The following is a 23,156-nucleotide window of genomic DNA, read 5'->3' as shown; positions in this document are numbered from 1 at the left end:
ATTATATTGTGTAAGATAAAATAAAATAATCCTTTATTAGTTCCACAGTGGAGAAATTTACAGAATTATAAGATTGTTGGTCAACCCCTTGAGAAACTCTATGAATCAGCCTATCATAATAACATCTTAAGGCTGGCTAACAACATCGTCTCTAACCCCAATCATGTTTTGAACAGTGAATATCAACTGTTACCATCGAATCGGAGATACAGGGTTCCACGATTTAATAAGGTTAGACTGAAGCACTCTTTTTTGCATCAGTCAATCCTTAAACTAAATATGGAGCCTAATCCCAGATCAAATGTGCGTTAAAGGGCCCTGAATATTGTCTTCTGTGATTGTAATGTTTAAATGTTTGTATCCTTGTTTATTGTCTTTGTCCTTTCTGTGATGTTGCAAACGGAGCTGCTGTTATGCAAAACAAATTTCAGACCTGTCTGACAATAAAGTATAAAGTATAAAGTAAAGTAAGTAAATTGTGTTTATAACGCTAAAAATAACACCTAAAAAATCTGGGCAAAATCTAGAAGTAATATTACAATTATTATTTATATTTTTTTTTACATAGACAATCTTGAACATCCATGCATCCAAATGGAGGAAAATGAAATTTATTAAAGCATTTATTTTTGTTGTTCCTTTAATTATTTTCTTTTATTTTTGCTATTATATTATTATTTTTTATAATTTAAGTTATCTTTCCTATCCAATTGTGACTTGTATGTTAGAAGTATTAAATTTAGACAATGCCTTAATGTTTGTAAATTAATTATCTTCAATAAACACCAGCATACTCCCTGACGTCATCTGAAGCCACCGGATGTGTGCGTCTCCTGTGTGCGTCTCTTGTCCCCGCCCGGCAGCAGCTCAGTCCAGCAGCTGAAGACAGAAGAAGAGTCCTACAGGCTAAAAATACAAGAGCTAACACAAGATGGCCGGTTTGCCTCGTAGGATTATAAAGGTACACTTTACACGTTGTATATATATATATATACATCTTAACGAGGCTGTGTGTGTTGTATTATAACATGTAATTAAGTGGTAATATGTGCGTACAATGATTACTGCAACATGCAGCGTGTAGCCTGACGTCAGCGCGGCTAGCACAGTTAGCTCTTAGCTCCGTGTTTTGTTTGCCACTTCCGCTTCTGCTCTAGCTGTGCTTTCATTTTTGATCGAGTAGATTTGTTGTCGAGCTTATAATTGTAGTTTTTAACATCACGTGGGTTGCTAATTAGTAGTATGGAGCAATAGAATGATGACAGTTTGTATGAATGGGTCCGCTATGTGAGCGAGCCAACCGTAACCGTTAGCTACCATTAGCTTCGGTGATTGGAACACACGTGATGTTAAACGCTGCTCTCGTGTAGTTGAGTCATTTAACTTATTGTAGTAAAGCAAACATGTTCCCAAAGCTTTTTTTGTATAAAATGAAAGGGGTATATTTAAGGGCCTTGTGTCGTTGTGCGTCAGCTCCAGTGTGCCACCAGGCCCGGTTTTAGTGGGCGCGATCAGCCTTGTTCCGCAACACGGAGCAGCTCTTTCTCAGGTTCAGCAGGGTTTTTATTATCACAGCCAGTAAACGTCACGTTGACTAAAGTGAAAACACGACACAAGCTTTCCATTATAGAAACCTACAGTTTTGTTTTCCAATCTTAACGAAGAAATGATTTACAACAATATGAAAGCAAGTTACCTGCAGATGTTTTCAGTGCACCTGCTTTATGACATGCAGAAATATGAAATATTCCCCTTCCTACTTTTCGATTTCCATTGCTGTTTGTGTCTTATGATCGCACAATACTTTATTGATTTGCAGTACCACTCTTAATTCTCCACTAATAGCAATAGAAAATGTATATAAACACACCAGACAAACTGTAATAATCTGTTTACTCAATTCTTATAATTAAATGGATCATAAAATAAACCTGGAGCTGAAACAATTAGTCTCTTTCTCAGGTTTAGCAGGGTTTTTTTTCACAGCCAGTAAACGTCACGTTGACTAAAGTGAAAACACGACACAAGCTTTCCATTATGGAAATCTGCAGTTTTGTTTTCCAATCTTAACGAAGTAGTATTTACAACAATATGACACCAAGTCACCTGCAGATGTTTTTGGTGCACCTGCTTTATGACATATGCAGAAATATGAAATATTCCACTTCCTCCTTTTGATTACTTGATTACTTGAATACTTTATTGATTTGCAGCACCACTCTTTAATTCTCAAATTCCACTAATAACAATAGAAAATTCATTCAGACACACCAGACAAACTAATCTGTGAACTCAATTCTTTTCTTATAATTAAATGGATCATAAAATAAACTTGGAGCTGAAACAATGAGTCGATTTAATAGATTAATTCTATGATTGTACACTATATACATTATATACTGGACTTCCTCCTTTTGATTTCCATTGTTGTTTGTCTCTTATGGTCGCACAATACTTTATTGATTTGCAGTACCACTCTTAATTCTCCACTAATAGCAATAGAAAATGTATATGAACACACCAGACAAACTGTAATTTACTCAATTCTTATAATTAAATGGATCATAAAATAAACTTGGAGCTGAAACAATGAGTCGATTTAATAGATTAATTCTATGATTATATAAATTATATACTGGAATTTTAATTCCTGTTTGACCAATTTGTTACTGCATTTAAAAAGGATTACACTTGAATTGTAATTCCTGTTAATTTTGAAGATTTTTTTACCATGTTGATGGTGTACAATTTATTATTTTAATAATAAATAACAATTCACTAAATTTATATCTATGTATTTATTTGTTACATTTTGTTTTATAAATTTAGGAAATTAATGTTTAAAGGAGGCCTGATGTTGCTTTACAAATAAAAGAATGGTGAGGCGTACAGCTTATTAATTAAACACTGGTATCGGATCGGTACTCGGTATCGGCCGATACCCAAAGCCCAGGTATCTATATCAGGACTGAGTTGGATCGGCGCATCCCTAAAATAAACAGATAAATCTATCATGAAAATAATGTTAGCTGCATTCCTAAATATTTTTTTTCATTTATTTATAGCAGGTTAATGTGGTGGGAAGTTCTTTTTGCGTTTTTTAATTAAAGTAAGTAATTATGCAGTATAAAAGAATGATAGGGTAGCACTTCCCAGATTTCAAAATAAAGGAGGACAAAATGCTAGCATTTCACTTGTTTATTGGCTCACATTACAACAGACATACGCTTACGCATTTCGGCATGAAGCCTTCTTCAGAGCGTTGAGGCTCCGTCTATTGTGATGTGAGCCAATCAAACAAGTGAAATGCTAGTATTTTGTCCTCCTTGATTTTTAAATCTGGGATGTGCTACCCTATCATATTTTTATGTTTATTACTGAAGCTCAACCTCCTTTAAGAAAATCATTGTGCAGTATGTCAGAAGTGCTCCTGCCTGCAGCCACATTTTAGTTTCTGTGTTAAACAATAGCTTTTGCAATGTGGTTTTGTATGTGGGGGAGTTTGGAAGTGTGTGTGTGACTAAGCAGGGTGAAAGTGTGTATCCTCATCCAGTATACACTTGAAAGTCAGCACCTACTCAGAAATGTCAATAATATTATGTATTTCTCATTGTGACCACTCTCAGGAGACCCAGCGGTTGTTGGCGGAGCCTGTTCCAGGGATCACGGCTATGCCAGATGAAGGGAACGCACGCTACTTCCATGTGATCATTGCAGGGCCTCAAGACTCTCCCTTTGAAGGAGGCACATTTAAACTTGAACTATTTCTTCCAGAAGAGTATCCCATGGCAGCTCCCAAAGTGCGATTCATGACCAAAATCTACCACCCCAATGTTGACAAACTGGGAAGAATATGTTTAGACATTTTGAAAGGTAAGAAAGCATGATCGTAAGTAAATTGCAAGACTTTTTTTGATATGTACATTTTGTTCCCTGGGTGGCATCACTGTGGAACCACACACAGCATATTGCAGGATTGTAAGGTAGCCCTTTTTGTTTGCATTGTTTTCTTTTAAACCTGGAAATTAGCACCAAAAAAAAGCAGCATCATAAATAACATCAACGCTACAACTAGAGATTTTTGACGAGTCTGAGGAAGAAAACCTCTTGGCGATAGCTTTTATGCCCATCTGACATGCACGAGTGATCAAGTTATTGTTCCCAATGGGTTTGCAAGCAGCTGCTTACTTAATATCCCAACGAGACAGAGCATCATAGGCATCCCAATGGAGTTTCTGATCACACAACAAATGAAGTCTAACTGGTCTTTTAGAGAAAAGTATTTGGATTTTTAGCTGCATGCTGTTTTGTGCTGGACAGATAGCAAAAACTAGGATTGCCAGGTCTTGTTTATGGGAAATGACTGCCTACAGTGCTGCTGCTCTCAGCAGCACAGAGCCCATTCATTCAGAATCAGAAATACTTGCTCTTATATAAACATAAAAATGTAAGAAAATAGAAATAAAAGAGCATGTAACATGTAAATTATGTACATAATGCTACAATATATAACACAGTATATGTAGAGAAATATAAGTAAATTATAAAAATAAGAAATGAGAATATAAGTAATATGTACAAACATTTGCATTAAAACTTACAATATATAACCACAGTGCAAATCTGTAATAACAATTCAATGTTAAAATAGAACATATTTGCATTTTACGTAGTGCTATTTAATTGGCAATTTGGACAGTTCTGTAAAAGCCTGACATTTTTATATTCTGGATGTAGTAAATATTAAGATAGGGGAAATAGAAATTCAAATTAGCACTTATTACTGACATTGTTACATGATATAATATAGATTACACCTTTCATTCACTGTAAGGCTGTAGTGCTTTACATTCTCTAAATATCATGTCACATCTTAGTAACTGCGCTGAAACAGTAACTCAAATATCGAATCAAGCAATACACTGATGGTGACCTTACATCTGACTGAGAGGTTTACGCATCTCTGAAATTACCCTTTTTATAATATGAGACGGCTGAAAAGCATCTGGTTGTATTTGCAGAAAGCAATCTTGTGGGATGAAGCCTCAGGAAGCCGAAGCGATTACAACCATTAAATCAAGTTTTGAGGTAAACAAAGCCATGGTCATGTTTATTTGGCAACAGCCGAACAGACAACAGCAGCTGTGTTGCTAAACTCGCTCTGAGGCAATAATGGAAATATTAGAACAGACTGGTTTGTGGGCACTCTGATGTGCACTTAAAGTTTGTCACTAGCTCTTATTTTATTGTTTGGATTCATTAGATTTATTAGAGTGGTTTTCCATTATCAAGTAGCCTTAGGGAAACATGGATCTCAGAGCAATTCCCGATCGGCTTCAGCTCTCATTCATGGTGGTTGCTGCTTGTCGTCTCTCTCTGTCACTGGAATGTTGTGGCCATCCTTATCCACTTTTACCAGTGCCGTCTCACCCTGAAGTTTCCCTCTTTTTAAGCCGATTCTCTTTTTGCATCTCTTTCTGAACTTTCCTTCTTCCAGATAAGTGGTCTCCAGCCCTGCAGATCCGCACAGTGTTGCTATCTATCCAGGCGTTATTAAGTGCTCCCAATCCAGATGATCCCCTGGCAAACGATGTTGCAGAGCAGTGGAAGAAAAACGAAAGCAGTGCCATTGAAACAGGTGAGGATCCGATTAACTCATTAAAGCAGTCGGGATCAGCTGTACTAAACGATATTGCCACCACCGCTACAGGTGGTCACAGATTTCCAGTATGATTTCGTTTTGTCTTGTGGTGTTCTCATGAATGTGAAACAACCCAATCAGTGCTGTTGTAGTTGACAACATAATCTGACTGTAAATACAGTCAAATATGGCAGTAAATAAGCATGAATGAAATGGATGCAGTTTTCAAGTCTGTAAATCATCTGACTGAGATAACGGCTCTCAAAACAGAGCAACACAGTCCATTGTAGACATTTTTGCAAATGAAAGACATTCTCCCAGTATAGTATAATCTTTCAACTGGTCCCTGTGGTACTTGAGAAGATGGGTTGAGAGTATTGAGTGCTTACAGTTGTCTGTCCGGTGATCTCCGTATTGGAGGATCATGTAAAAGAAGCTTAGAGGCTTATCTTGATGAATGGGCATTGTTAGACGTGTTACAATCAACAGTGTTAAATGGCTAACATGAAGCCGGGTTCACACTGTGTAATAAAGTTGTAACAAAATTAAAATTCAGTTTAAATATCAGGCTAAGAAATAACATCTACATGTAGTAACGTATGCTTTTAATTGGTATTGTACGGCTGGTGTATACAGACCTGTCTTGTCATTTCTCTTGAGTTTGCTGTTCATTGAGCGTGGCTTTTTGCTCCCATGTAATACATAATCTAAATTTAATTTCATCAAAATTGAACATTCACCAACAAAGAAGGTGAAGGAACGCTGCAGTGTTGCTGTGCGTTCGGGAGCAAGCCTGATTGATTTGATTGAGCTGCATTAATCCGTCAATGATTTTTCAATTAATCAATTATTAGTTCATCCTATATATTGTCCGTCACAATCTCTGAGCCCCCTGTGATAACTTCAGATTGCTTGTTTTCTAACCAGCAAACCCTCAGACGAGGTTATCTGGAACTAGAGCTTAGTTAATCAACAGGACATTAATACGCAACTATTTTGATCATTTATTATTTTAAGGAAAAATACCATATGGTATTTTATGGTATTATATACGTATTGGTTCCAGTAAATGTGAATATGTTTCTATCTTCTATGACAGAAACCTGAATACCCTTAGGGTTTTGAACCATTTGTGGAACAAATTAAGCATTCTGAATATGTCAACATGGTTTTTGGAAAACTATTTTCTAAGAATTTAAAACGATTAGTCATTAATCGAGAAAACGTTTTGTAGATTAGTCAATAAGGAATATAATCCTCAATTGCTGCCCCAGCTGAAACCAACAAAACTGTATGTTTTCTTCATAAACTTTCTAAATGATAACATGATCATTAAAACTGTTGGTGATTAATTTTCTTTTGATTTGATAAACTGACTTAATTGTTTTGTATTTAGAAATCCTGGGACATTTGAGTTACTTCCAGCTGCTTGTTGCTCTGGGAGTTTGTTTGCTCATCTGTGTTCACTCTGCAACACTGTCCTTATCCACAGTCCTGCACCGTATCCTCCTCACACCATTTAATCTCTCCCGTCTCTCTCTCCCCCACAGCCCGATCATGGACCAGGCTCTACGCGGGCAACACCGAAGTATAAAAGACAAGAGACGAGGCTTCTGAATGTGATCCACAAAATGTACTCCTATTCTGTCAACATTCGAATTTAACGGACACAAAAAAAGAGAAAAAGAAAAAAAAGATCATAAGTCCAAATCTATTTGAAAGATATGACAAGAGTTACTGCTGCAGACCTCCGGGTGACTTATTTTCCTCTCTAAGACGCGTTAAGTGTGTGTTAGCCTTTTTTTTTTTCTGTGTTGCTATTTAAATGCATGGACAGAGAACGACACCCTCCCCACGACAGTCTTAAACATAACATGCAATATGTTGTCCTGAACAAGGCACGTACTGGTACGTTTGCAGAATATACATGCATTAAAGCTGTTTCTCCTTTTAACACATGCATTATTTGTCAACACATCTGTATGTCTTTTGTGAGAGATGACTGATATAAGCTGTCTTCTCTCCCACAAGTAGTAAGCGGACGGAAAATATGAATATATGAATATATGAATGATGACGTTTGTCTTTACTCTTTTTAGGGAAAGCGATGAGTTATTGGAAAGTAGCCCTTTACATTCAACAAGAAGAAGGTTAGTTGGATTCACACTCCTGTGTGTCTGTGCACACCAAAACACGTCACAACACTGAATATGTAGTTGGCGGTGCAGCTGCTGTAGTTCAGCATCATCTCAAGAGCACACGGGGCACTTAATACTGAGCACAGAGGTGAAACTCTTTACAATATGTTCACAATCTTGTAAAATTGGACATAAAAACAAGTAAATTTAGAGGGTTCCACACAGGAAATACTAACATGTAAACCTTCAAAAGACACTCAGACAAACCGAGAGGGTCATTTTCATCCGCAGACAACTGAGGGAGGTTCATTCCAGCATTTTTAATGTAAAATAAATTCAGCGGTTGCTGTATACTTGCCAAATTTGCCGGTAGAGAATACACCGTACTGAACAGCCACAGCGAATATTTAAAAGCATTTAGTCCATGGCTAGTGTCGATTTGTGGCCCCAACAGATGTAATTTTATTTTTAATTATTTCCATCTTGGTTTTAGGTTGATAGAAAAGGGCAGATTATTGTGTGATTAGATGCCTGAGCCCAATTAGGTGAGGACTGTGTTTTATAATAATCCAAAATCTGATGATTTAATGTGATGTTTTGTTCTTTCAACGTTGCATCAAGCGGTTTGTGCGGCAGTAATGTGAAATTTGATCAGTTTTTCTCACATCTGTACAAGTTTCCGTAGAAGTTGGACAGTTTGGGGAGGGTGAGCAGGTTACTTCCACATGCTTATAAAAAGCCATTTCCAACACATTCAGAAAGGTAGAATGACAGCAGTTGCATGTAGTAGCAGAGATGTGTTGAAAATGTCCTTTTTTTTTTAAGGGTTTGGGACGCTTTGGGAGCTGTCTTTGTTTTTATTTCCCTTTTTTAACTGTCTGTCCATGCTATCTATATGTTGCCTGTTCTCTATTTTATTTTCAGTGTTCATTAAAAAGGCATGTACCATAACCAGACTGGTGTCAGGACAGTTCAGACTAGTTTTCTTCGGGGTGTTTGCGAGAGTTGAGTCGTCTTTAAAGGGAACGTTTTTGAAGGTTTTGTCGTCGGTTACGAAGTTGTCTCTCACCGTGATTTTCTGCTCTTTCGATGATACCAATCTGTGATGATAATGTAAGTGCATTGAATTGATTGGGTCATTGTGGTGGCAAAAAAAGTGATATTGCAAATAAAAAGTATTTAAAATTAAAGGCTAACACAGATCTCCTGCCGGCTAGAAATTACACCTGATCTCTTGTGTCAAATTCTACGTTGGGATTTGTTTTTGACCCGTAGAAAAGACTTCAAAAAAATCCTTTCATTTTAATTATTCGTGGTTAGAAAGATCAACAGACGGTGATTTGAAAGGCTCATCGCCCCGTAGCTTTATGTATGGCTCATCTGAGGGAGGACCGTAACGTTACATTGTAGTAAAACCATTTCTGTTAAGCGTTCTTTTTAGGTTGATCTCTTTTCTTCGCTCTCTTATTGGACTATCGCAGGCTTGGTGTTGCTGCTTCGATCTCTTTGTGTCCCGTCCTCGCCCAGAATTATTAACTAACTGTTTCTAACTGCTACATTTACTCAAGTCTGGAAGATGGAGCACGGCTTACAACCCAGTTAATTTATTGTTTCCTTGAGGGACTTGACAGTAATCTAAACCAAGAAACAGTCACTCACTGGATTTTTGAAGCATCTAGATCAAAATATTGAGAGATCAAACTGATTAATCAGCTCCCTATGTGTAAAAAAAAAAGAAAAAGTTCTGTCGGTAATTTCAGTACATTTGCATACATGGCTCTTCAAATACTCTGTAAATAAACTGAGTTGAGTAAGTACTTAGAGGCTCGTCTGGTTTATGTATGTGTGGAGTTTGTGTTCCCCTAAAGGAGGGATGTTACAGCAAAGATTTAATTTATGGAGGCTGGCGGTGCTATGAATTTCATGCATATATGTCTCTAGCAGGAATTAGCACTCTGAGAATGAATCTTATTCAATTGGACAGCTTTTTGAGGCACAACCATTTTATAAATTTCAAATCACAGCCCTTAGAATCAGATTTAGGTGCTAAAACCTACATTGCATCTTTATTTGCAGGAGGAAGCACCGTTCATGTCCAACTGAGGGAGGCACTGACGCTTTAAACAGTAGTGAGTCACACAAAATACAGCACATGCTGCTATTTATTTTAGGGACAAGTATATAGCATGGACCAATGGCACATCAGTGTACTATGGGGTTAATTTAATCCATCCCTAGAGGGACCTCTTGAAAAACACGTGTCAACATGAAAATACATACTAAAACTCCACAATAAATTAATACAAAACTCTTAAAAACCGTCTCAATTTGACTGTATAAGGCTGCACGATTTTGAAAAATATCTAATTGCAATTTTTTTTGACTAGAATTGCAATTGCGGTATGATTTGCGATATTCAAGGGAATATTTTTTACATCATTATTCTCATCTCATTTAAAAAGATTATGGTGTGATTTTTTTTTTTTTGCAGGGATCTGTACCAAGCAAAGATGTTTTCCTAAGTCTGTAGTATATGATATGTAGGCCAGGACATCTCTGCAAAGCCGCAATATTTAATTTAAAATGGTAATTTGATGCACATTTCACCTTTTAAACAAATATTGCGATTTCTTCCTCATCCTGCGATTTGAAAGTTGCAGTAGACCATGTTGCCATTTCGATAAAATTGATTAATTGTGCAGCCCTACTTTGGTGTAATGATCCCATTAATAATCCATTTTAAGTTCTGTGGATAAGGAGTTCCACATATTAATCCGGCGAACAGAAAAAGTTGTCTGTCAAAAAGGGGATTTGCAAAACGGCCCCTTATAGTTCCCCACAGGATCTGAGGATTCCCAGATATGCTACAGTAGTTCTGTTAACAGATTCACACTTTTAAATAGAAGAAGAAATCATTCAAATCAGCTGCTGTAATAACATTGATAGCAGCTGGTTAACAACTGTTAGCATAAAGGAATATTTCCCTTCTTTTTTTTTTAATAAATAAACATTTTTCACAGCACATTTCTTGACTTGTCATAGTAGGAATATGAAGGCTAAGAAAGGCCTTAAGATTTGAATCTTATAAGCAAATGAATACCTAAATGTGAAATGTAATCACTACTTGTTGTATTTAAATACCACTAAATTTATAAAATTTCAATATTTTACTTTGAAAAACACATTTTAATGTTGTTTTTTTTAATTAAATATTGTCAGGACTGCACACAAACCTGTGTTTTTCCTGCTATGTCATGTCAATATGTGTGCTGTGAGAAAGGTCCTTTTCTCCTGCTGTTCCGTAGAATTTCACCAGATGGCGCCACATGCAAATTTTACTTTGATCAAACAACTTGACACCTGTTGGTTGCTAGAACTGAGGTACCTCATGAAAATAGCATCAGGATGTGTACTTCCTCCTCTTGGTTTATATTCATTTCTGTTAGGTGTCTTTAAATTCTCAGCAGCATCTCATGAAGTCACAGCCATGTGTCCCGTCAATATGTTTGGATACCTGAGCAAATACAATCTCTCCACTCTGGCAACAGTTTTATAGCATCTGCCTTCCTGCAGGAGGCACCTGTCCTTGTTTTTCACGTCTTCTCACCAGACACGAAGGTTTCACAATGTTTTATGATCATGGATCGGTTTATATGGCAACAGTGAGTCATTCAGGCTGGTATGCAGCCATTCTTTGAGTGGAATTGCAGGAAATGATTCTCCCTCACTATCTGAAATATCTGACCAAACATTAACTAGTCTCACAGGCTGTTGTCTCTCTTGCACCGTCCATCCGGAGGAAATCGCTGGGTGAAATGATATTTATGAGTCAGTCAATATAACTTAATGCATTTCATATTTATAAATATGAGCTCATGTCAGCCACTACTGATACAAAAACATGTTGGCTTGATAATGATAATGTCTCAGTTTGTTAGTTATCTACTCAGACTATGGGCTGTGCTTTTATAGAGTTTGACCTCACATTTTATGGTTTGTTTTTGCCAACTATATACGACCAATGAATGACCTTTTTAACAGAGTGACTGTTGAACAAGAGACATGAGACGGTCACTTCAAAGTAAGATCTGAGTGATGGCCTGAAACCCTCACCAGACTAACTGGGTCAGAGTCAATACAAAACCCATAAATACTTTGCACTTCTGCAAGAGGAATCCCAAATGCTGAGCTGTTGCCAGGAAATATTCCGAAACAAAACAACCTCCCCCAAAATGATTTTAAATACTTGGATTTTCCGTCATTTATTTGTTCAGTTAACTAAATGTTTTCTGAAAAAATTCATTTCCCAACATAAACTGAATATGTACCGGCTGTGAAAACAAATCTCCCTCTGGGACAATAAGGAAGCTGTCTAAAGGTAAATGCTGTCTCCACACTGACAGGCTGCTGTGTGTAATATAAATAATATGATAATATAAATATCTGCCTGTTAAATACCACAATATAATGCCTACATTATTTTAAATCTGGATAGCTTTGATTAAGGTATAATGTAAAAATTAATTGTTTTTTTATTCAAGACCTGTTTTTAAGATTGACTCAAATCAAAGTACTTAATCAACACGGCTACACTTAATTTGAACCTTCCTATTTTATATTATAAGTATATAAACAGTAGTACAGTCTACAAACAAATGGTTTATAGCACACTTACTCACCTTATTCCGTCCTACCTAGATCCTTGCTTGTGTTGTACGAACTCTCAGATATATACGTCTGCTAAATGAAATTGTAGAGTTGTACACTATAATGCCGTTCTAAGAAGATATAAGGACATGATATACAGAGCACATGAATATATAGTGGAAAGCAGCAGCATTGAAAATACTCATAAAAGGTAAATTGGCACATTGCCTCCAATCCAGTGTAATCTATCATGCCAGCATTTGACAATACACCGAGCTGCAGTACAGTGATGGCTGTCAGAGATGATGATGATGATGTGCAGCCAGCATCGTAAACATAGCCCTGCTCCTCTGACAGATCGTCTCTCGCTGCGGTTGCTGACTGCAGGTGAAAACATTCTCGTCGCATGCTGCTGATGCTGGACTGACAGTTGATGACAAACATCCTGTTTCCGGCGGTCGAGTGTCGTCGGCATCAGCACTTATTTGAAACCCGACGCCCCGCGGTGGTCAGTAGTTGTGTTGGCGGTATGTGAAGTGGAGAGCGTGTTGAAATGGTGTGGTTATGAGAGCTCCTCTACTCTCTACTCCCTTTTCCCTCTTCCTCTCCTCATCTTCCTATTTCTTCCCTCTCCTCTTCCCCCTTTCCCTCCTCTCTTATCCTCCTTTCTTTCCTTTCCTCTCCTCTTCTCTCACTTTTCCCTCCTCTCATCTCCTTTCCTCTTTACCTCCTCTAAGTTCCCTCCTTCTTCCGCTCCTCTCCTTTCCCCCTCTCTCCTCTTCTCATCTCCTCCTCACTCTCTTCCTCCTCTCATCTCCTCTCTTTCTGCTTTCCCCTCCTCTCCTCTTTCTTTCCTCTCCTCTTTTTTCCCTCTTCCCCAGTTACCTCCTCTGATTTCCTTGTTCCTGCTTCTCTCCTTATCTTCCTCTCTTCTCCTCTCCTTTCCCTCTTATCTCCCTCTCTTCTCCTCTCCTTTCCTTCCCTTTCTTCTCCTCTCTTCACTCCTTTTCCCTCCTCCCCTCCGGCTTTCCCTCTTCGTTTTCGTCTCTCTCCTCCCCCACTTTCTTCTATCCCTCCTTCCTTTTTCTCTCCTCACTTTTCCCTCTTCCACTCTCATTGTCCTTTTTCATCGCTTTCCTCTCCCCCTCTTTACCTCCTCTAATTTCCCTCCTTCCCACGCCTCTCCTTTCTCTCGTTAACCCTCCTCTCCTCCTCCTCTCTTAGTTTCTTTCCTTTCCTCTCCTCACGCCCTTTCATTCCTCTCCCCTACGCTTCCCTTACTCCTCTTTCTTTCCTCTCATCTTCTCTTCTTTCCCTCCATCTTCCTTCTCCTCTCCTCCCTCTCTCCTCCTTTCTTCATTCTCTCCTCTCCCTCTTCCTCTCTGTCCCACTGCAGATGAAGAGGAGGGGGAATGCAGTTAGAACCCTCTCACCTGTACCCTCCTGCTGTTATATAACCATCCTTATTAAAGTTGAATAAAGTTCAAAGATTACTCTCCCAGGCGTAAAAACAAAAGCCAGCGAGCCAAAAGGGAATCCCTCCTTCGGGCAGCTACCTGGAACCACGTCATTCTCTTTCTGTCTCTCTATGAAGAGTTTGATCAGGTAAAGGTCGCTCTCTCTCACAGCTATTATACAAGACAGCTGCAGTGGAATACTAATGCAGGAAGTGCTTAGTTCGCTTGCTTCCTAATGTAAATTAGGAATGAGCCTAGGAGTTTAGGAGTGAAATTCTTATTCTTTTTGTGGTGTGAACTCACATTTTCCTTGTTGAACAGCCTGAGGCAGTTTGTACATATTTTACTCTCTTTATTATATATAGATATGGTTTCTCCCCAATCTATGTTAATCCACTCAAATTCATTCGTAAAGGTCACCCAAGGTAAAGTGCTTTATAGAGGTACAAAGGATATTAATGCAACAGTTAGGAATAGATATTTAGCAGGGATTAGGAACAATCAGGTACACAAATGTCGGCACTGTTGAGAACAAACGTTGCATCCCTATAGAGAAATGGGAATGAGTTGGAGTTTTTAATCAATGCCAGGCTGAAATATCTAAGATGGATCACGATGAAATTTTGTACAGACATTCGTGGTCCTCGGAGGATAAATCCTACTGGCTTTGGTGATCCTCTGACTTTTCATCTGGTGAAATCATCAGGTCAAAATTTTAGTTTGTTCAGTACTTCGGATCCTGAGAAAATACTTGAAACTAGGGCTGTCACTATATCAGATATTTACTACACGATTATCGTGGCCAAAAGAATTCACGATAATATAATCTTGATATCTATAGAAAATTAATTGCACTCAAAATACAAGTGTAGGGAGGAGAGAGAGTCTGTAACCATCACTGTACAAAAAGGTGATTTAAGAGGCGTTGAATTATTTACACAATATCATGAGTATTATTAACATGATATCTATATTTAATTTTTTTTAATATCCCGGTTCTCGTCAATACTGGTAAATCGCGACACCCCTACTTGAAACTACTGACATTCCCATCAGCCTCAGTTGTAGGCCTACTTCATGTTTAGTGCTAGTTGATAGATGTTAGCATGCTAACATGCTAAATTAAGATGGTGAACATGGTAGACGTCAAACCGTCTTAACATCAGCATGCTGGCATAGTCACCGTGAGCATGTTGGCATGCTGACATTACATTGTGCCCCCACATGATCAGCGGTACAATCGCTCTGCATTGTTTTCCTATGGAGAGAGTGGTGCCGCCCCACTAGGCGGAAGCGCTACCCTTGGCGTGGCGAAATTGCCACCGAGCGCTGCACCCAAAGTTCAGATTATTTGACCTCAGTTGCCGCTGACCTTTCAAAGCGCAACCAATGAGATAACAGCTACAACTGTTGTTTTTGTTGCCTAGAAACAGTGAATGCCGTTCATTGCACACTTTGTGATGACATATATAATACCTGTGCTTTACCTTGCGGTGAGAGAAGAGCAAATTTCTTAGCATGTGAAGGCAGCTTTAGTCTTGTTTAAACATAACACTAGATTTGTTCTACATTTTCCATACATTTTCCATATATAATGCATTATTCCCTTTGCAATACAATATATTTTAGTGTGTGTGTGTGTCTGTGTGTGTGTGGTGATGCCTGGGACTCCTCTTCTGCTGCTGTGACGTTTTCATCCATAGCGAGAACAGGCTGTCCTGGGCCATCCTTCCACTTCCCAGCACTCTATCTCTCTATCTCTCTCTATATATAACAGCCACTGCAGGGAAGGATAGATGTGTGTGTGTGTGTGTGTGTGTTCGCCTTTATGTGTTTGCAGAGGCCCCTGTATGTAAGGCAAGGGTGCTTTGGATTTAAGTAGCCACCCGGTCACATATTATAGATAACTGTGCGCTGCTATCACTCTGTCCTTTTTCATAGTCGTAGTAGCATTTTCTAACACTTTAACTTTTTAAAGTTAAATGCCGCTGTGTACTGTAAAAGTTATTGTACTAAAGTAACAAACTCCCTCCTTCCTCATTCCTCACACTTTTCTTCTCCTCCATGCCAAATCAAACACTCCGAAATCAGCCTGGACTCGTTCAGGAGCCTCATCTTCTATCGACTTTTCTGTTGATTATTATTATTAAGATGGCATAGGCTTCATAGGCACATAAGAAAATCAGTGTGTGGTTAGAAATCAATCTGCAAGTTGAAGAAGCAAGAGGGAACATCCTGTTCCCTTAAGTAACTAAACCAGAAATATGTGTTTAATTAATGTTAATGTCAATTATTTCTTAACAAACAGCTCCCCGTGGCTGACGTTGAGGCTAATGGGGCAAATGAAGCACACCTGATCAGATACTGGATGTCATTATGTCATATGTTGACACACCCACACACGCATACTGTACATACCATCATTAGGGGCACGGTGGTAGTCTCGCCCAGGCAGCAGTGTTAAATGTAAATAATTAACAGTCTCCATTCATTGGATCTCTTTATGGGACCCGAGCAGGGAAACCACCACCCAGACCCGAAAATACTACTAGATTACAGTATCGGAGGGAGTCACGCTGGTGCTGACGTTGCTGATCAATAACCTGTCAAACAGTGTGCTGATAGCGAGGTTTTAGCCCTCAGGGTTCAATATGTCTCGTCTGTTTGGCTGAGTTGTGCTCGCGTGGGTTTCCAAGGAGATTAGTTTAACACAGACTAGAGATCGGCTGATCATTGGGACACCAGGTTGCCATGGACGGCACAACACATTTCAGGAGGTGCTGACCCATGACCTTTGACCTCCTAATGTTAATGAAGGGTACATTTGAGAATTCTAAAATCTTTCTTTTTAGGTATTGGTCCAGCAGAAATATTAATTAAGGCGGCAACCAACTTTTCAACATCGATTACTCTGCCAATTATTTTCTCCAAGAATCAATTAAATGTTTGGTGTATAAAATGTCAGAACATTGGCTTCAAAAATGCCAATTAAATCCATGCAAGGAGTTTTTTTTTACAGATGGTCCAAATTAAAAGTTATTCATGTAAAACTAGGAAAACAAATTTGGCTGTATGGATGACAGCGTCAGTCAGTCAGTCGACCACTTTGGTCCGAACTAAAACACCTCAACAACTATAGACCTTTTCAAACTTGACAACATAAACATACTAAATGTGTAGCTGACAGGAAGTAAACTTGGACCAAAGCTGTTGCCCTAGCAACAGAATGGCAATTGCAAGACATCGGCTTCGTCCGAAATCGCATACCATGCACTGCATACTCAATAGGTGTGCTATCGTTCAACATACTTTTGTGTGAATAAACAGTAGTATGTATCTTTTCGGACAGTAATTTACGTCGTCACTTCCTGAGAGCCTTCTTGCTGGTTGGAGACGCGTAACCATGGTAACCCGTGCCAACCTCATGTGACCAAAACGACGGTTTGTGAGAATCAAAGTTTGAATTAATTTAAAATATGTATTACGCCTATCAAAGTGAAATCTTATACTTACAGTTGAAGTGTTATTGATGTTACAGAGCTGTCCGTCAACGTCCATTATAAACGTTGTCATCCCTACCGCATTGCATTGTGGGATATTTATGCTGCCATAGTGTCCAGCGTTGCATACTGTAATATTTCACCAGAAATAGTATGCAATTCGCGTACTATCGGTTTCACACTAAGGTTTCAACAATTCTGTCTGATATCAGGCAAATAAAAAGGACTAAACTGAGTAGTTGTTTGTGCTCAAATCATTTGGAGAAAAATATCCAGCTTATTGTACAATATCCTTAAAACACAAACAATCTAATTGTAAAGGTTATACCCTTCAGTCGGTAAACAAACCTGTTACCTCATATACTTTTTAAATGTTTTTACCTTTTTCCAGATTTATGACCGACACACTCTTTCCTCTCTCTCTCGGTCTAATCAGTCAAGAGGGAAAAATTTGCTTTTGGCTGCGGTGTAAGCTTAAGTGGATTTACTTTGGAAAACTGCACACAAAGTTCAAGCATTGCCCCGAGAGGTGGTGAGTAATAGATTTTCACATGCACCTAAACCCTGTTTCCTTGGCACGCTGTCACATCGTCTGGCACAGATGGGATAACCACAGAGTCAGTGCTGGTTGTTATCAGGTCATTATGATAATTATGCCTCGAACATCTTGATAAACACCAGAGAATCTCCAGCTTTAGCGTGATCACACTGACAAATACAACACATATTTATAATAGTACCTGATGTGACCTAATTCACAGCAAACAAAAATGAATCATGTGATTTCGCAACACAACGATGTCACTTGAATTGCAGCCATACAGTACTTTAGTCCCTCTCTCCCCCCCTCTGTCTGTCTGTATTCAGGTCATTTTTTCTTGCATAACAGCTCATTCATAAAACAGCACCACACCTCAGGGAAGGGATGGGATGAGGAAAAGACTGTAGACGGCCGCTGAGACATATCAACGTCGACATGGGGAGGATTTTTGCTGCAGTGTTAAATAGCTGTGTGAGGTTGTGTCACGCTGTGGTGCAATGTTCTTACTGTAACTGTCAGATGGAAAACCTGTATCTCAAGTTTGCAGTTTCCAACTCTGTTCTACTGTACCTTGTTTTAGGTTTCATTGGTTCTGTTATCTCTGTTTTAAAATGATTACTGTTAGAAATGAGTAAAGATGACTAAAACTCACCTGAAACTAAGAATTGTTGCATTTTCATTAGCTTAGAATGAGCCCTTCATATCTACATAGGGAGCGGGGTCCTCTTCACAGAGTCCAAACATGTTGTACCGCCATGTTTCTACAGTAGCCCAGAACGGACAAACCAAACACTGGCTCTAGAGAGAGCCTGAAGGCCACCGTAGTTCTCCTACATGCTTGTAAAGGGAGGAATGAGTAGAAAGGTTTTCAGTTGGTTTGCAATCTGCATCCTCACCAGTAGATGTCACTAAATCCTACATACTGGACCTTTAAACATAAATAATATTGACAAATTAATTAATCTATTTACCAGCTAAACTGTGCCGTGGGTAGCTAGCCCCATAGATTATTATATTTAAATAAAAATAGTTCAAATATATATATAAGTATAGGGTTTCATGCACTTAAATTTGCCAAAATAAAGATCCCCACTAACATTACCACGATAAAATATTGTCCTCCACGGTAAAAGAGAGTTGATATTTCAAATAGCAATTACCATATGTCTTTTCAATCCAACAATATACAAATAATATGCTTTGCATGGCCAGGAAAAAACTGAGGAACATGCACATTATAAGAAAAATAACTCCAAAAAGAGGCAAAAAAGTATACAATAACATACTTTAAGAAGTACACAAACAGAAAACAAAAAATCATATGTTCTGCTTACATAAAAAGTAGTTCCATGAAATATATATAAACTAAAATAACTAGAGCAAATGAGTCCCCATGGGCCAACAAACAGTCATTCAATTGGAGAAAAGGGAAAAAGACTACAGCAATGGTCATATATGGCAGTACCTTCAGGTACAGTATCCCTACTATGGCTGAGTCTGTGACGCGAATATGAATTTGTTGAATGACAGCAGAAGACACACTGAGACTGGGTGCCAAGCTCCTTAAAACTGTCTGGGTATCCTACATGTGAGACTTGCCTTCTGTTGGCAATAAGATGTTCAATAGCGCGTGTTCTGACAGGTCTGTTTGTTTTGCCCACATGCCGTAAGGGCAGATATAAAGTAGTTGTTTGATCTACTTTAATTCCTGCCCTTCAGTGTGTGGGCAAAAACAACATCAGGCCTGTCAGAACACACATTATTGATTGACTTATAGATTTTTTTCCCGCATTTGCTTTTGTGTCAGAACTGATGATGGTCTCTTGAGCCAAACATTTTCTTTTTCTGCTCACATTTTCTGTCACTTCCTATATGTGAGTAAACTATGTTTTTGTACAGTTGGCCTCTTTTTGAAGTTCTATATCAGATTAAGACATTACAAGGTGTAAAACTGAACTTCCTTTCACCTTCTGACTACTCACTTTATTTATAAAAGCTTTTGGCATACAACAATAAACCTTTCATTCATGTTACCCACAGCAGCACTTAACTGTTGTTTGTTTCCTCTGTTAAACACCCCAAGGTTAACCTCGTCTCTCATAAGTGTCTTACTGGAGCAGTGCAGTCTAAATCTCTTAGAGGAATTGGAAAGAGATGTCCTGTTTTTATTCAATCAAGGCACTTCCTCCTCAGTGTTGTTAAGAGCAGCCGTCATACATGCGTGGAAGTTTGATTTCCAGTCAGTTTTTAAGCTACTTGTTAAGGTGAATGACATCTTTTTCAGCCTGCGTGTGTCATCATCACTGTGGGGTTTTGTCTCAGACAACTTTCCCACATTCTGGCAATCACACTGTCACTGTCTGGTTTTGTTTATGCCCCTTAAAGCCTAATCTTCACATGATTATAGAGTGTCTGTGTTTTTGTTCTACCTCATGGAGACAGAGGCATCATTGTTAGAGTAACATTTGCCTCAACAGTGTGAGCAGCAGCAGTTAACAATAGTAAAGTATAGTAGTCATAGTAAAGTCATCAAAACATACGTTTGCACATATATTCTTTAATATGCTATTTATTTATATTCTCTTTTTGTATATTAACCTGCTGATAGCTGTGACCTCCACCCTATTTGTCCCTTTCTTTCTGGTTTGCGCCAGGTAATTCATCCTTAAGTGATGTTTACCCACGCTGAGTCTATTTTATCCACAGCTCTCATAATGACAGGCTTTAATATGCACCAACAGGCAGCCTTTGTGTCCTTTCAGCCCTCACAACCAACTTATTGTCATGTTTGCATCTGCAGCCTTGACACCTGTATTTATTCTGTTGTATAAACTGTTAAAAGAGATGTTGATGTGAGATGTTTTCGACAGTGATCTCACAGAGATGCTGTGACCATCATCCGTCACCCATTCAACATACAAAACCTGGACAAAATAAAAGCGAACTATCTGGATGGATAGATACCACCAAAGCTTATTGAAGAAAATAGTCATTTTAGTAGTAATTTGGGTGAGCTGACCATTTAAATAGTCCGGGAGGAGAGAGGCCACAGTAGTGCACAATAATATCCCAAATACTATGAATGTATTGGTAACAAAATCTTTTTATAGTTGTATTTATGATTTCCTAAACACTGAAAATCCTGTCCATGTGTAATGATAAAGATAATGAAAATGTGTTTTAATTATTACTACCTACCTGTCACCATTATGCGCACAATACTGACAATACTGTGACTTTGAATTTAAGCAACAAAATTGAAAAATTTAATAATGTAATAATAAACTTTAGCCAACTGAACAGTCACATATTTTTGTCTTTCTTTAATAATAGGCAAAACTCAACATCTAAGAAAGGTTTTCGACAACTATTGCCATTCAAACTGTATCTTTTGCACTCTCTTTAATGCTTATGGACCAATATTGGTGCTGAAATGAGATTTTCACACTTTGTCCTACGTGCAGAGAAAAGCTAAATACTGTATATCTTTTCATGAAGGAGTAGCCACCACATAGCTATCTAACGATTAGTTAGTCTACCCTAGCCCTGACCATGACTGTATATATAGATGGACGACGCATCTCCACTTCCTCCCACTGTACAGAAGTGAAGCCAAAAATATCCTGGATACGGGAGCTGCCAGATTTTGACGTCATCTGGTACCAGAGTCTGTGCAGTAGTGATCGGGCAGTGGAGCCGCGGTATCGAGGTCACCCATCTGAACCAATTGCGAGCTGAGCACGGCCGCAGCTTGCTAGCGAGAGAGACTCACAGCTGCCAATCATGACTTCTCATTCCCCTTTTTATGGCGTCAAATGACGTCTACTTTGACTTTTTAGTTTGGCCCATGTCCCATCCGCTAACATGGAGGAGGTGGGCTTTATGACCTATATTGCAGCCAGCCACCAGGGGGCGACCGAGATGTTTTGGCTTCACTTTTAGGGAGCTGTCATGTCGTCCATCTTTATATACAGTCTATGGCCCTGACCCAAGACTGTCATAGGCCTACTGGTTTTTTGACCCTGGATAAGAGCTACCAGTTAGCTAGTAAGCTAACGTCAACTGCTTTCTCTCAGCCTATTGGGTTACCAACGATGGAGTAACGTTGAAGATATTAACGTTTCTTAAAAATTGAAGTTGTGGTGAAGCTAACACGAGTCTCAGGACAAAGCAGAAAGGTTCTCCGAGCACTCTGTTGCTACGTTAGTGGACGGCATAGATCCATTAGCAGAAGCCCCGTCACAGGCGCTATATTCAACAGTGACAGCAGCTCACATCCATCTTAGCAGCCTTGGCCGACTGTCAGGAGCTCACTTCATCACTGGATGAGCTCCATCCCATGAGAGCACTCACCTCAACCCGAGCACCTGCAAACAGCTGCTTTGTTTGTCATAGTAAATAGCCTATATAAAGGGAGGCTGAGTTTACTAAAGCTTATTTTTAAGCTGAAGTGTTTAACAATGGAGATATTACAGGAAAACAGATGGTCCCAATCTAAAATTAGCCTGATGGCTACTCCATGAGTATCCATGCACTAAATTTAGGAGGGAATAAATGATGCTTCATCGTCGTTATATCTTGATTGGAACATTTATATTGTTTGTGTTAGAAAGCGTTTGTGAAAGTAAATTGACATTTATTCATGTATTCTGTTTTTTTATATGCATTAGCACATGTTTGGGAAGAATCCTTGTGGTCACGACTTGTGATTAGCTTCTGATTCTTGTTTAGTCATTTCTCCTGTGTGTGTGTGTGTGTGTGTGTGTGTGTGTGTGTGTGTGTGGGGGCTAAAGTCAAAAAGATGGCATAGGTATCATCCATATTTTAGACAAAGGCAAGCACTGTCTGTATTTAATGTATAATGAGCTGTAAGACATACACAGTAGAGCTTGTTGTACATTAGATATAGACAGAGCAGAAAGGTAGTGATGACCTGTTGATGACCTGGTCTCCAATATACTGTATACACTATATTTTTCTTCAACACATCAGTGTTTTTGTACATTATTTTGTGTGTGTTTGAGTGCTTACAGGTCATTTCTACAACACATTACAGCTTTTTTGTAGCTCTAAATTTTCCCTGTCTGGCAAGAAGCCATTCCCTCACATGCCTCATGTCTGAAGGCTCGGAGCTGAGGTCAAAAAAGCGACTTACGTGTAAGCTAATCAGCTCATACGTGTAATCGGAGTTGGCTGCAAACACTGAGTGGATCACGGGCAAATGGAGAGGCA

General features: G+C 38.7%; 1 protein-coding gene and 1 long non-coding RNA gene across 2 annotated transcripts; one reads left to right on the top strand and one right to left on the bottom strand.

The window, feature by feature from the left end:
- Positions 1-802: 802 nt before the first annotated feature.
- ube2nb (ubiquitin-conjugating enzyme E2Nb) lies at positions 803-9,597 on the top strand. Its single transcript, XM_074625452.1, has 4 exons — positions 803-961; positions 3,627-3,873; positions 5,498-5,638; positions 7,192-9,597. The coding sequence occupies exons 1-4, from the start codon at positions 932-934 to the stop codon at positions 7,233-7,235; spliced, it is 462 nt and encodes a 153-aa protein (XP_074481553.1). The 5' UTR covers positions 803-931; the 3' UTR covers positions 7,236-9,597.
- A 4,080-nt stretch (positions 9,598-13,677) lies between these two features.
- Positions 13,678-16,675, bottom strand: LOC141761822 (uncharacterized). The gene is made up of 3 exons (XR_012592643.1): positions 16,116-16,675; positions 15,108-15,993; positions 13,678-13,816 (listed from the first exon to the last, which is right to left on the bottom strand). It is a non-coding gene; the product is annotated as an uncharacterized LOC141761822 (long non-coding RNA).
- Between the last annotated feature and the right edge of the window lie 6,481 nt (positions 16,676-23,156).

The sequence above is a fragment of the Sebastes fasciatus genome, chromosome 23, assembly GCF_043250625.1.
Source record: "Sebastes fasciatus isolate fSebFas1 chromosome 23, fSebFas1.pri, whole genome shotgun sequence".
Taxonomy (NCBI): domain Eukaryota; kingdom Metazoa; phylum Chordata; class Actinopteri; order Perciformes; family Sebastidae; genus Sebastes; species Sebastes fasciatus.
The sequence above is the reverse complement of the archived record's forward strand: the minus strand, read 5'-3'. Positions and strand labels throughout refer to the sequence as shown.

Coding starts and splice junctions, on each gene's coding strand:
- ube2nb (XM_074625452.1), top strand. CDS start 932: ATGGCCGGTTTGCCTCGTAGGATTATAAAG. Junction 3,874..5,497: donor ATGTTTAGACATTTTGAAAG/GTAAGAAAGCAT, acceptor TCCTTCTTCCAG/ATAAGTGGTCTCCAGCCCTG. Junction 5,639..7,191: donor AAGCAGTGCCATTGAAACAG/GTGAGGATCCGA, acceptor TCTCCCCCACAG/CCCGATCATGGACCAGGCTC.